This window comes from Fukomys damarensis, unplaced genomic scaffold (assembly GCF_012274545.1).
Source record: "Fukomys damarensis isolate Sample0158 unplaced genomic scaffold, DMR_v1.0_HiC HiC_scaffold_33, whole genome shotgun sequence".
Lineage (NCBI taxonomy): Eukaryota > Metazoa > Chordata > Mammalia > Rodentia > Bathyergidae > Fukomys > Fukomys damarensis.
The window spans coordinates 55,135,782-55,150,004 of record NW_022900945.1 but is presented as its reverse complement, the minus strand read 5'-3'; the positions used below and the strand labels follow the sequence as shown (position 1 = coordinate 55,150,004).

Here is a 14,223-nt window from a genome sequence, read left to right as displayed (position 1 = left end):
AAAAAAAAAAAAAAAAAAAAAAAAAAGAAAGAAAAGAAAACCCTGGAAATGCTGCTCCTTGGAATGGGGTGTGGAGGACTGAAGAGGCCCCAGAGGACCTCAGGGTCCCTGGTGTGCTGCTTCAGTGCTCTCCTCAAAGCAGGGGCTTGGCTTGAGCTGTACCCCACACCCAGCCTCTTCCTGCTGTTTGCTCCTGCCGTGCCCACTGGGCCTGAACCCAGTGCCTGCCAGGCGAGTACTCTGCCTCTGAGCTACAGCCCAGCCCATTTTACATTCTGTTCTGAGACATGGTCTCCCATTCTGGGATTAAATTTGCCACCCTCCTGCCTCAGCCTCCCAAGCAGCTGGGATTACAGGTAGAGGTCACTTCTCTGGCCCCAGAGTTAAATTTGGGAAGATGAATGAATGGGGCCAGCTGAAGACCTTTCCCGCTTTCCACTCCCATGTCCTGGAGGAAGAAGAGGGAGCGGGCGGTCCCCGGCCACCAACAGACACCCTCCCTGCTCACTTCAGCTGCAGTCCGATGCCCTCGGAGCACTGGCCTTTGAAAAATACAATTGGTTGGGCAGCTTCTCCCTGACGCCCTCCTTTCACGTCTGCGTTCCAGCGTGCTGACCCCACCACGGTGCCAGTACTTATTCTTGCCTTCATGAGAGGAGGCTCAGCAAGGCTTCCTCAGCCTGTCCTGTGGTCTCGCGGGCGGGCGCAATTCCTTCCTTCCCTGCTTCTTGGGGCAGCTTGCAGCTCTGCCCACCTCCCCTGCTCCGAGGGCAGGAAACAGTGCAGGGAGCAAGGCGGCAGCCAGGGCTGGGTCTCCACCGTGGCTTTGTTTAGTTCCCGAATGAGATCACAGTCAGTGGCATCACTGCTTCCGCTGAGCTGAGCTGGGACAGTGGCTCTGAGAGGCCAAGACCAGACGTGGGAAGGGACGGAGCAGGGCTCCGGGCTGCCACTTCACTTGTCTGCCTGTTTCCTGCTGTCTCGGCCCCTTCTCCCAGCGTGGGATCTTCCTGATCACACTGGTCATCGGTCACTTATTTCACACTATGCTGAGTGCTAGAGTGAAAATGTATACTGTTATAGCAGAGACATCTGTTGTTATTCCAAAACTCCAGGAATATATTTTTTGGTGGTACTGGGGATTGAACCCAGGGCCTTTGCACTGACTAACATTCTCAGTCTTTTCTTTCTTTCTTTTTTGTTGTTGTTGCTGTGGCTGGGACTGTCTCATGTAGTTCAGGCTTCGAACTCACTATGTAGCCCAGGCTGGCCTCAAACTCATAGTGATCCTCCTGCCTCAGCCTCCTGTGCGCTGGGATCACAGGTGTGTGCCACCAGGCCCACTTTCCTGGTCTTTTTTATTTTTTTATGTTGAGACAAGGATCTTGCTAAGTTATCCAGTCTAAGCTTGAATTTCCAGTCCTCCTGCCTCAGCCTCTGAGAGTGGTGGGGTCACAGGTGTGTACCACTATACCTGGCTACATACTTCTTTAGGGTATACAACAGTGGCTGTGAAGTCAGCCAGTTTGTTGATTCTGCAGCCTTCGTAGGTCATACAGCCTTGGGAATTTGCTTAATTTTTGAGCTTCAGAATCATTTATAAAAATGATAATAAGGCCAGGGATTTAGCTCAGTGGTACTGCCTCCTGCTCCGAAAGTGCAAGGTCCTGAGTTTGATCTCCAGTATCAAAAAAAAACAAAACTAAACTAAAAACAAAATGATAAGAATACCTACTTTGTAATGCTGTTGAGAGAGTTGATGATAATACACACAGTGTAATGAATATGACTAACATTGTGTTGTTAATAATACACGCTACTGTTGCAGGGCACGGTTGGGCAGGTCTGTGACCCCAGAGCTCAGGAGGCTGAGGCAGGAGGATCACCACAAGTTCAAGGCCAGCCTGAACTACAGAGTGAGATCCTGTTTCAAAAAAACAAAATAAAACAAATGCACACAACTGTTGTTGTTAAGAGAGATTAGCCACAGGTTGACACACAGTGATGGTGGGGACGTTATCACCAACAACTTCTGGTAAAAAACTGTGCAACACAACCGGAGCAAGAGGAACAATGCAATAGCTTTGCTGTCCTTGGAGACCCTAAGGAACCCTGTAAAACTGTCCCCATCAAAGAGGGGAAGAGTAACACAGCTTCCAGAAACCTGGAGTTAGCAACTCTGTGACCAAGTCCTTTCTGCTATCTTTGCTAAAGGTTGAGGAAAAAAGAGAAGAAAACCTTGAGACACACACAAATTACATAAAATTCAAACTTCAGTACCCAGAAATCCATTTTCTTTTGGAGCGCAACCTGAACATTCATTTCCATACAGTCTGTGGCTGACAGTTTGGCCCCCAAAGCCTGAAATGTTTTTTCTGGGCTTTAGAGAGCAAAGTTTGCCCCCCGCCAGGCTCTGCACCAGCCTGGGAGAGGAGCAGCACTGCTGGGGAACCTGCTTCCTCGGGAGCAGGCCGGACCAGGACAGCAGGAGGCCCAGAACTTACTTATTTAGTTAGTTAGTTTTGGTACCGGGGATCGAACTGGGCTGGGGATTTAGCTCAGTGCTTCCGCCACCTGCCTTGCAAGCACAAGGACACGAGTTCGATCTCTGGTACAAAATAATAATAAAAATAACAATAAATTATATTTTATTTTACCCCCACCCCCCAAGCACCCTCCCCACCACGAACATTTCCGAAACAGACACGATTCTCCCCATTTACGCACGAAAACATGGGCAGCACCAGCAGCTTAAGGAGCCTGCTCAAGACTGCAGCGGGAACTGGGGAGGAGAGCAGCTTTCGGGCCAATCCGCGCACTGGAGAGTCTGAGCTCCCAAAGAGCAAGAGGCGAAACTTTGAAAGAAATCCAGCAACACTGGCATTCATCCTGCTCCCTGACCCCTGCCAAAGAAAGGAAGCAGCTTCCAGAAGCAATTAGATGGGGACCGAAGAGGAGTGAAATGAAATTTGGCTTTCTCTTCTGTGTCATCTCAGAAATCTGAATGGAGTGATAGCAAGGCCGGCCCGGGTGACACTTGCTGCCACACACACTGGCGCAGCACCCTGAGAGCCGCCAGCCCGCTCGGAACTGCAGGTCAGGGCCAAGGCTGCTGGCCCTTTTTTTGCCTTTTCTCTTTCTGTTTTGAAACAGGGCCTCACAGTGTAGCCCAGGCTGGCCTTGACCTGCAGTGATCCTCCTGCCTCAGCCTCTTGAGTGTTGGATTACACATGTGCAGCGCTACATCCAGCTGCTGGCTGTCCTTTTCAAAGGCTGGGGCTTCCTGCAGCTGGCTCTGGGGTCCTAGGTCTCCCAAGGGAGCCAATAATGGAGAAGACCCAGAAGAGCCAGATAATAAGGGCTGGGGAAGGGAGAGACGGGAGGAAACAGCCCCTGCATTCTCCGTGCGGCTCCTGGTCCTGGGAACACTTTTGATGGCTACAAATTTAACCCACAGAAAAAAAACATTCATAGCTCAGAGCCTGAAAAGGGGCAGAGCAGAGCTGCTTTACTCCTTGGGGAAGAAGTCACCAGCAACCTCTCGGTGCCTTCCTACCTGTCCCCTTCTATGGCAGGAGCGCCCCAGCATAGCCACCCCTCAGCCTGCCTTGCTGAGCATCGGCACCCAACCTCGGGATGAACCCTGGGACCCTTCTCTTTCTGGCTTTCTTGTTAACTGCCAGAGAACAGCACAACCTCAAAAAACAAGAGCCAAGGTAGAAGATGCAGAGGACTCCTTCACACTGCTTTAGCTCCTCCAGGGCCAGACACGGAGCAGAGGACCCTGGAGGGCTTTCACACAAACGTGAGGGCGCAGCAGGTGGGAGCGATGCTATCTCGCAGGCCAGCTTCTGGCTGACTGCTAAGAAGGTCCCACATGCATCCTGGACCCCAGGCAGATGTACTGCTCTACTATTAATTCTGGAAGTCCAGAGGTGGAAAGACATCCCAGCATCCCTGGCCAATCATACTCTCTCTAATCCAATCCTGCTCTACCAAATTAGCCAACAGGCACTTCAAACATCCACATAAGCCAGGTGCAGTGGTGCACGCCTGTGATCCCAGCACTCGGGAGGCTGAGGCAGGAGGATCGCTGTGAGTTTGAGACCAACCCGGGCAATATAAGTGAGTTCCAGGTCAGTCTCAACTACAGAGTGAGACCCTGTCTCAAAAAAAAAAAAAAAGGCTGAGGAGAGAGCTCAGTGGTGGAACACACTTGGTTCACTTCCTAGTATTAAAAAAAAATCCCACTGATTGCGAGCGTACTGTATTACAAAGATGGTAGTGCCCTAGGAGGATTTTTTTTCAGTACTAAAGATCAAACTCAGGGCACTGTGCCCCTGAACCATGCCCCCCATCCCTTTTATTTTGTTTATTGAGAAGGGTCTCACTAAGGTGTCTAGCTGGGCTTTAACGTGCTGTCCTCCGGATCCAGCCTGAGTGCTGGAAAGATGGGAGCTCTTTATTGTTTCTTCATTGATTTGCAGAGTGAATTTAGGGACCCTGTCCCCTCCCTTCCTCCTTGGTCTGGCCCACAGCTGTGTGCTTGGACCGGGATAGTCCAGGAAATGAGAGGCACAGGGATGGGAAGGGCCCAGACCGACCTGTCCTGGTCTACCTCCTGCCAGCTTCTCGGCATGCATGCGGGTGCTGTGCCAGAGGGTGCGGTGACGGCCTGAGGTTCAGAAGGACACACCTGCACAGACTTTGGCCACTATGTCCCCAGGAAATGGCTACAGGTAAGGGCACAGCAGGAAACCCCTGTTCTGACTGCGGCGGGGGAGCCCCGTGAGTAGAAGGTACTGGCTGAGGTGTGAGACTCGCAGTTTCAGGATTTCAGAGCCATTCTCCGAGTCTACACCTCTTGAGGAAGAAAAAGACCAAAAGTCAGCATAATGAACTTTGGTGTCCAGTGAACCTGACTCTGAGCCCCAGTCCTGTACTTTACTTCTTAACTGGCACGGGTCAGTACTAGCAACTTCTCTAGCCTTCCGCTCAGGGTAAGGGTTAGGCCTGTCAGCACCGTGGCGCTGAAGAGGGTTAAAGGAGAACACATATAAAGGGTCTGCCTTCGTGTGCTGCACATAATCCTGCTGATTACCACTGGCCACATTTGTTGTTGTGATTCCCTATTTGCACTCTTGCACACGCACGCGCGCGCGCACACACGCACACACACACATGCTCTGCCTTCGTGTGCTGCACATAATCCTGCTGATTACCACTGGCCACATTTGTTGTTGTGATTCCCTATTTGCACTCTTGCACACGCACGCGCGCGCGCACACACGCACACACACACACACACACACACACACGTCTCTAATTGAAAAACTAAGCAAATGCAGGAGGTTGGTTGGAGAAGCTCTGAACTGCTCTGCCCTGTCCTGGGCTGTCCGGGCTCTCCGCCTCCTGCAAGTGAGGACTGGGGAGTGAGCAGGAAGAAGGAAACTCACCAGACCTGGGAGGTATGCCAAAGGTGGGTGAAGTGCCCCTGTCCTCAGCTGGGGACTTCAGGGCTGGAAACCTGCTGCTCCGGGTGGCCCCTATGAGGGTCCAGTCCAGCACTGTGCTAGGGTTTGCTCCCTCAGTCCGCCTAAGGGAGCTGCTCATGGTGCACAGGAGACTGAGGACTCCTCCAGCCCAGCCCAGCTGCCTCTCCAACCACTCGGCCCTTCCCTTCCCTACTTCAAACACCCCAGACTGCCACAGGCCCTTAACCCCTTCCGTGCTGCTGCCCTGTCCTAGGCTTCCTGGGCAAGGGGTGGCCGCAGGGTTCAGGCTCCCCTGGAAACAGGTGCGGGGAGCTCAGCTGGTGTCACCCAAAGGGGAGCGGATGTGGGAGCCCGGCCCCCCAGGAAATTTCACCCTCCCTCCAACAGGGACAGGAAGAAACCCAAGGTGGAAGAAAGGGCATCACTGGGCTGGAGCCACCCCGGGAGCTGCTGAACAGCAAGGTGCTTATGAGATGGGCAGGGTCCTCCCCTTCTGTCAGACTGGGCTTCAGACCTGCGGGGCGGGTCCCTTTAAGGGGCAGGTTACAGCACTGAGGAGGAAATACTGTGTTTTCTGCAGGAGAGCACAGGGAGGAGCAGCTCCATAGGAGGAGGGCACTAGCTTTAGCCAACAGGAACAGGGTGACCAGGCAACTGGGCACACACAGGACACACGCATGGCTTGTTGTGGATACCAGGCGACAGGATGTTTGAGCGGCCCCTCCACCCTCTCCGATAACAGTTTGAGGGGCGTGTGTGGCTGACTCACCCTACTTCTTCCCCTGGGGAGGAGGTGACGGGCATCACCCTCTGGTGGGCCCTGAGGTCTCAGAGAAAGTCTTTCTGGAGCGGAGGAGCCATGGCTGGCTCTGCCAACTCAGATTAGGGAAGTCCAGCTACCCAGGAGCTTCCTTCATTCCCTCGTGCGTGAAATGGGGACCTCAGCTAGAAACGCATAGGTGCTGTGAGGAAACTCGGACACTGGGTGTAAAGTGGCTAATAACTGTGCTGGCCACCACCTGGACAGCCGCTTCACTTCACTGCTCTTGATCTGCCAGTGAAGGGATTAAATCAGGTGCTCCATCATGAATCCCTGCTGTGAGTGAGGGAAAGAAGACAGCCCTGGCTGAAAGTGACACTGGCTGTTTTGGGCTGCATAACACAGGCAAGACCAGGCCCTGTGCATGGTGATGCAGGGCTATAATCCTAGCACTCAGGAGGCTGAGGCAGGAGGATCACTGTGAGTTGGAGGCCAGCCTGGGCTACATAGTGAGACCTTGTCTCAGAAGACAAAGAAATACCTGTCCCATCTTGCAAGTGAGGGCCCTCAGAAATCCTGTTGGGACTGCCCAGGGGGTAAAACAGGCGGCCCACTGGGCGGCAGTCATGAGGTCACATAGCCAGAGTGCCAAGGTGGGCAGAGGGTGGAAACACACCTGTCTCTTCAGGTGGAGTCTGAGGGCCTGGTACAGGGTGGCCGGTTCCTCCTGGCACCGGGCTAGGTGTGTGGATGGTCAGATGCCAGGGGAGTCTGGGCCTCACGGGATGGCTGTGGGCAGAGCAGCCCCGGCAGCCGGCTTGGCAGGAGCCTTCTGGGCACGATCGCAGGAAGGCAGGGGGTCTGCACCTACTTGCCCTTTCCCCTGAGCTGCAGGCGACCCCAAAGTCAAGCTCACACTCCTGAGGCGGTTTCCAGGCAAGAGCGGGGAGCCGGCCCTGCCCAACCACCTCTGCCGTGAAGTTAAGAGGGCTCAGCCCCAGTGCCAGCCACTCCTGTCACCTGTGTCTATAGATTTTAGAGGTCCTTATATTCTCCTCCAGCACCACTCAGGGAGGTTCAAATTCCATCCCGACTCCAGGGAAGCTGATCTCTCGAGATGAAGTATCTGGCTTTGGCCCCTTTTCAAGGTGCCCTGACACCACAGCCTTCACAATGCTTCTCTTGTCACCTGAAGGCTCCTGGGTTCCCCTCATCTTCCCCTAACAAGCGCCAGGCCCAAAGCGCCATGTCTTGTGAGGTGCGGCAGGGACGAGCCTCCCAGGCTTCCGGAAGAGCAGTACCTGGGTGTGCAGTCCAGGAGTCTGGAGGTGCACCCCTGCTCTGCACAGAACCCTCCTTCAGGTAACTCATTCTACCTCCAGGGCAGCTCCACAGATGGCCGTGTCCCCTCCTCGAGTCCCAGCCCGGCCTCTGACCCGCTGCCCTGCTCTCCCGTCTACCACACACTTCCAGGCCTCCACCGGAGCGCGAGCACAAGCGCCTGTCTTTCCTGCCCTCTGACCTGGCCCGTCCTGGGGTGTCCGAGGTGCAGCCCCTGAAGGAGGGTGCTGAGCTGGTGGAGGGCAACTCCATTTGGAGCCTCCCGCTGCCTCCATGTCCTTTTCATCTTGGGGCCCAGCAGCTCCCACTGCTGGTCAAAGGAAAAGTTAAATTGCTCTGTCGGTCGGTCTGGCAGGCAGGGAACAAAGCCTGCTTGTTGGGCTTCCCTCCTGCCTGGGAGGCCGTTCTGACCACGGCATTCCTGGGCTGGACAGAGTCGGCTCACGCGGGCTTTTCCCACTCTGCCTTTCCACAGCAGTCAGGGCCCAGGGCAGGGGACCCAGAAATTCTTCCTGGCCTGGGCTCAGAGCAGGAGGCATCAGACACAAACACATTCAAGCTAGTTCCAAACAGGAAAGCGGCTGGACTCAGGCGGGAGTGCAGCTTCTTGACGCAGTAGCTGGATCAGAGGGCCGAGGACCTTCTTCAGCAGAGAGCTGGCGGGCAGGGAGGTACAGGGGACACATCATGACCCACACGTGCGAACAGAGGGAGGCGGTCGGACAGCAGCACAGGCTCACGAGGGACAGAGCCACCCACGGCCGCGTGGCAAGGCAATAACTCAGCTTGCTTGCCCAGAGCAGCGCCAGGGCCAAGCTCCGGCTGACAGGAAGACAGGCCAGCCAGCGCGGTATTTGTTTTTATTAGAAAACCCCATTTGGTAAGCATGGCCCTACCCAGGCACAGACGGGGCGGCCTCCAAGAGTTCCACAGCTTTCTGACAGGGGAGGGCAGATTGGGGAGGGCTCAGGTGCCCCAAAGGCCCCTCCTGGAGCCCCAGGGCCCACACTGCCAGCAATACACCAGCAGCACCTCAGCGGGGCCAAGGGCCCCTGGGCTACAGCCTGCGGCCCAACGCATCCGTTTGTTTGGCTTTGCAGTGGAACCAAGGAGGCTCCCGAAGACTCCCGGGTCTGGTCCTTCACTCTGGCCGAGAGCAGGATCCAGAAGGTGGCCAAGGGCTAAGGACGAAGAGACACATCTGAGAGGCCCTCTGGAGTCTGAGAGCACCTGGTTTCGTGGGAAGGGGCGCGGAGCCCCGCTCAGTTCTTCTTGGGCTTGGGTGAGTCGTACTTCCTCTTGCTGGAGTACCACAAGAGCAGGGGGATGCCGATGGAGGGCAGGGTCATGACTCCAAAGGCTGCCCAGTCCAGCTGCGGAGGAAAACGGAGGATGAGGGTCAGGAGAAGATGGGGAAGGAATAGGCCAACACACAAGGGTGCGGTCTTGCCCACCCTCAGGCAGCACACCGGCAGGAAAGCTCCTCTGCCCGCAGAATGTGGCCTCCCCGGCTGTGAAGCTGGGCTGCGGCTGACCCGCCCAGCCGGCTTCCAGGCGAGGTAGAAATGGAGATGCCCAGGTTCTGCCCCTAGCAGTCGGGCCTCCCCTCCAGTCCACCTCCCTGCTCCCTTCCAACGCCGTGAACGACTTGCCACTCCCGGATCACGCCATACTGTCACGTCTGAGTGGCTCCCTCTTCTAGGACAGTGCTCTGGCCTCCTGACAGGGGAAACGGTCTGCCCCTCGAGGGTGGTGGGCCTGGGGCAACCTCCACTCTTGCTCATTCAGCACAGGTGCACAACCTTGCCAGAGCATCTTCCCCATTTACTGCTTTTGTTTTTGCAATACTAGGGATTGAACCCAGGGCCTCCACACTGAGCTACATCCCCATCCCTTTTTTATTTTGAACAATCTCGCTAAATTGCTAAATTACCCAGGCTGGGCTCGAACTTGCAATCCTGCCTCAGCCTCCCAGAGTGCCAGGATTACAAAAACGCGCCACCTCGTCCAGCTCATTTGTGTGTTGAGTCTTCTGAGGCTACACAATCTTAATGCAAGGGACTGCGACATGTTGACCACTGTTTTCCCAGAGCAAAGTTCAGAAAGAGTATATAATTAGAAACCGTATGGATTAATGAATTCCTTCATTCAGTATTTCAGTCTTCACAAAATTCCTACACTAAACCACGAAAAAGTTCCCACTTCGCCTTCCTAATGTTCCATGACCCTTTGGAGCAAACCAGATTTTATATCTGAAAACAGCCCATGCCTCTAAAATGGGGCTCTCCTCAAGGCTGAGAAAAGGCCAACTGTGTCTCACTGACAGTCTCCGCACGGATAAGCTGGGGTGTCTCATGGCTGTCTCTGTCAGACACCAAGAAAAACCAGCCAGAGAGGCCAGGGCTTCCAGAACCAGCTGGCATTCACACACCACGGAGATGACAAGAGGAGACCAGAAAGCTTACAAAGTGCGGGGAGAATCTCCTATCAAACTCCCGCTGGGCCAGGATCCCGCCCTGTCCAGGTGCGCTGGTGGAGCCAACCTGAAAGAAGAAAAGGACATCAAGGCAAGCCTTCGACTTGCCTCGGCTGGGGGCAGGCAGCTGAGCCACCAACTCTAGTCACCAGATTCTTAGTGCCCAGAGAGCCAGACCACTTCAGGAAGATGAGGAAGGGCCAAGGGGTAGGGCCTGAGGTACAGCGCTCGCCTAGCTGCTATGAGGTCCAGTTCTATCCCCCACACTGGGAGAAACAGGAGGAAAAGTTTCTGAATTAGAGAGCTGGATGGTTCTCTTCGTGCTTGGGAAGGGAAAATGAGGACCCAGGAGGCCTGAGATTTTATTAAGTAGCCCACCAGCTGTGCAACTGAGGTGAAGGCCAGTCCCTCCTGCCATGGCCTCACCCTACCGCCCTGCGCAGGCCATGGGCAGGCAGACTCACTCCCCAAGTGAAAACTCCTCCTCCTTCACAGGCTGAGGAGAGGCACAAGTGAATAAAGAGGAGGCTTCCGGAGGGTGCCGCCCCACCCAGACGCAGCACTGAGGGGCCCAGCCAGGGCCACATTCCTCCGCTCTGAGAGGCAGCCAGGTGTCCGAGTACACTGCAAACGGCATTCTCAGACTCTGCGTCTCTTAACCCGCCCGGCACCAGGAGGAAGCAGTCTTGAGGCTTGTTCTGAAAGCAGAACTGGCACCGATGTGAAAACACAGCTAGGATTATGTATTCCACATGGTTTATAAGAAAGGAATTTTAGAAAGTACATCGAGTATTAAGGAATTTTGTTTAACTGTATTTTTTGAGACAAGAGTTGTAACATATAGCTCAGGCTGGCCTCAAACTCAAGATCCTCCTGCCTGAGCCTCCTGCGTGATAGGGTTACAGGCACATGTCACTGCACCTGGCTGAATATTAGATTTCTGAGTTCTACAGACGTCTGTCAAGTCACCTTCCTGCTGTGAATTCACTGAGCCTACAGCTCTTTTGTTTTGCTGGGGGGTGGATACCAGGGATAGAACTTGGGCCCGTGTGCTTGTGAGGCAGGCGGCAGAAACACTGAGCCAAATCCCGGCCCCTTTACAGCTTACTTGTATAGTATACAGCATAGAGGACCGTGCATGTAGCTTCGGCAATGAAGACCTAAGCTTCCCTCCTCTCTGCAGTACCGGGGACTGAGCCCTGCGCACGCCAGCAAGCACTCCAGGGATGAGCTGCATCCGGGGCCCTTTTGTTAAGTTTTATTTTGAAACAGGATCTTGCTAAGTTGCTCAAGTTGGTCTCCAACTTGCAATCCTTCCTCAGCCTCCCAAGTAACTGGGATTAAGGCAGGTACCACCCACCCAGCTTCCTGACCTAAGCTTCTGAGGGCTGGACTGTGTCAGTCTTCCTGGTTCTTTCCCAGAGTTGCAAGGGCTCAATCAATAGACTGTTTCCTTTAGCAGGAGAAGTAAAGTTCCTGGCCTCGAGCAGTTTATAGTTTATTTATTTATTTGGTACTGGGGATTGAACTGAGGAGCTTGTGCTTGCGAGGCAGATGTGGTGCCACTGAACTAAATCCCTGGCCCAGGAGTAGTTTATAGTTAAGTGGGAAAGGAGGGGAAGAGGAGGAGGAGGGAGACTCACACATAAGAAAGAAACCACTGAAGACAGAAATAACAGACTACTGCTACCGGAGGGTTGCGTGCGGCTGGTGACACCGACAGGAGGAATGCGCAGGAGGGCAGCGTGACATGCGGGAGACAAGACGAGATGCTGCTCAGAGCTGCTTCTCAGGCCTCAGATACTGAGGTGGAGGAGAGCGAGCTTCAGACAGGATGAGGCCAGGAGAACAGGGGAGGTGCCCAGGGACGGGTGGGGTGCAGACAAGAGCTGCCTCGCAGGCCGGGGTCTGTGTGGTGGGACGGGGGACACCAGAGGCCGAGGACAGCTGGGTGGCTGGAGGGGAGCACGAGGGGCCCAACGGCTCAGCCTCGAGGGCAGAAGCAGGCCAGCCAGGAAGGGGAAGCAGGGCCGGGCAGCCAGGAATAGTCAGGCGGTGCCTCAGAAAGGACTGAAGGGCAAGGGCAGCGGTGAGCAGGAAGCGGCCAGCACGTCCAGACGCCAGGGAAAGCAGATGGCGGAGAGGCCAGTCAGGGTGCCGTCCCTCGGCCCCACCCCCGGCATCCACTCAGAAGCACGCTCCCTGAGGGCCGCCCAAGCTCCCACCAATCCCGGCCTTTGGCACCCAGCGGCCTCTGCACACACTTTCTGCGGGTTTTTTTTAATTTTTCTTTTTGTACCAGGGATCGAACTCAGGTCCCGCGCTTGCAAAGCAGGCGCCAGAACCACTGAGCTAAATCCCGGGCCACTTTCCGCAGGTTTTTAAGGAAAGACACAGCTCAGGGCTTGGTAACTCACCACGACAGGGCCATCCTCTTGGGCCAGGTAGGTGATGGTTGCTGAGGTGAAGTTAAAGTAACCAGCTTTGAGCGGGCGCAGGACCACGGTGTGGGACACATTGCTAGCGCTGGCCCAAGTTAAGGAAGGGAAAACAATGGAGCTACAGCGTTAACAATCTTTCATCTTGTGAACTAAATGTACCATTTCCAAAATGGTTGCCAACATATGTGGTGATTTCATCACTATGATATTCTACAGGAATGAAAAAAATAGATTTTAAAAACTTGAAAGTGCCTGGCATGATGGTGCATGCCTGTAATCCCAGTACTGGGGAGGCTGAGGCAGGAGGATCACTATGAGTTCCAAGGCCAGCCTGGGCTACGTAGTGAGACCCTGCCTCAAAAAATAAACAAACAAATAAATACAAAAAATCTAAAGTGTGTGGTAATACGCCATTCAGCTGTATTTGAGTGGTGACCCACAAGGTCTTGCTGTGTAACCTAGGCTGGCATCAAACTAGAAATCCTCATGCCTCAGCCTTCCAAGTGGTGGGATTATAGGCATGCATCAGCAGACCCAAGTAAATACACTTTAATTCACAAGAGGAAAAAAGGAAGTACACTAAAAGAAGCATCTAATTCACTATGAAATAACTGCTAGATTATAAAAGAGACTTGCTGGATAAGAGCCACCCTGACAGATTTCCACTGAATTTGTTTAGAAGCCTCTTGGGGCTGAGGATGTAGCTCAGTGGTAGAGTATTTGCCTAGCATGCACAAAGACCTGGGTCCCAACATCCATGCCTGGCCATACATCTTTCTCTCTCCCTGAACTGGGGACTGAACCCAGGGCCTTGTGTGTGCTAGGTAAGTGCTTTACCACTGAGCTTCAAACAGCTTAATAGACCTCCAGAAGAGTCCACTTCCCCACAATATGTCTCAAGGCCTCACGACGAACTTCACAAATCTCTTTCGGGTCTGCCCTAAACCATGCTTGCACTTGTGCAGCAGTCCCTCTTGCCTCAGGATAGCCAGGTGCGCTTAGGCTGGTACCCGTGCTTCTTGTAGGCAATGTCCCCTCCCCAGCTTTGACAGGCAGGGCCCAAAGGATACGGGGCAATCCGGTCCCACTTGACATTGAGCATACCGGAGACGATGCCAAAGTCTTCTGGTGGGAAGGAGTCATCGGATAACTCCACGTCCAATGCAGCACTAGAAAACAGAGCTCGTAAGTGGTCGATCATATCTGCCTGCTTGCCCTAAAGTCAGAACTCAAGAGAGTCACACAGTTACTCGGACCTGTTGTACTGAAGAATCCAGGTCAAGGGCTGGATTCCATTGGTCAAAAGCACCAAAACCTCGAGTACCTAGAAGGGAATGGGCCCAGATCCATTCTGCCTCAATCTGTGTGTGTGTACACACATGCACAGCGGTGTGGAGAGGGGAAGAGAAGGTAAATACGGACAGAAAATTAAAAGGAACAAAAGGAATGATAACAAAAATGCTCATAGGCTAATGAAATAAGGAAGCTGAAGCTTGAATCCCTAAAGAGGCAAAGGGCCACATATTTCGGGTGTCTTCGTTTTCCCCTCCGTATTTCATAATTCTTGCTGCTTCTTTACTCTAACTCTTCCAACCCAAAAAATTATTTCTGGGCTGGGGATTTAGCTCAGTGGCACTGCACGTGCCTTGCAAGCACAAGGTCCTGAGTTCCATCCCTGGTACCAGAAAAAAAAAAAAAAAAAAAAAAAAA

At 53.8% G+C, this 14,223-nt stretch overlaps 2 protein-coding genes across 3 annotated transcripts in view; both read right to left on the bottom strand.

The window, feature by feature from the left end:
* The window catches only part of LOC117283987 (histone-lysine N-methyltransferase EHMT2-like), a 13,423-nt gene extending 5,073 nt beyond the window's left edge, over window positions 1–8,350 (bottom strand). The window contains exon 1 of the mRNA XM_033758087.1: window positions 7,778–8,350. Within this exon, the coding sequence (XP_033613978.1) occupies window positions 7,778–7,882 (105 nt within the window). The 5' untranslated portion in view covers window positions 7,883–8,350. The remainder of the gene's footprint in view (window positions 1–7,777) is intronic.
* An 89-nt stretch (window positions 8,351–8,439) lies between these two features.
* The window catches only part of Ssr2 (signal sequence receptor subunit 2), a 7,164-nt gene continuing 1,380 nt past the window's right edge, over window positions 8,440–14,223 (bottom strand). Inside the window, exons 3-6 of one of the 2 annotated variants that reach the window (XM_010643826.1) lie at window positions 13,584–13,682; window positions 12,490–12,598; window positions 10,062–10,139; window positions 8,440–8,969 (exon numbers count right to left, since the gene is read on the bottom strand). In XM_010643826.1, the coding sequence (XP_010642128.1) occupies window positions 8,859–8,969; window positions 10,062–10,139; window positions 12,490–12,598; window positions 13,584–13,682 (397 nt within the window). In that variant the 3' untranslated portion in view covers window positions 8,440–8,858. The remainder of the gene's footprint in view (window positions 8,970–10,061; window positions 10,140–12,489; window positions 12,599–13,583; window positions 13,683–14,223) is intronic. The other variant, XM_010643827.1, reaches the window with a different exon arrangement.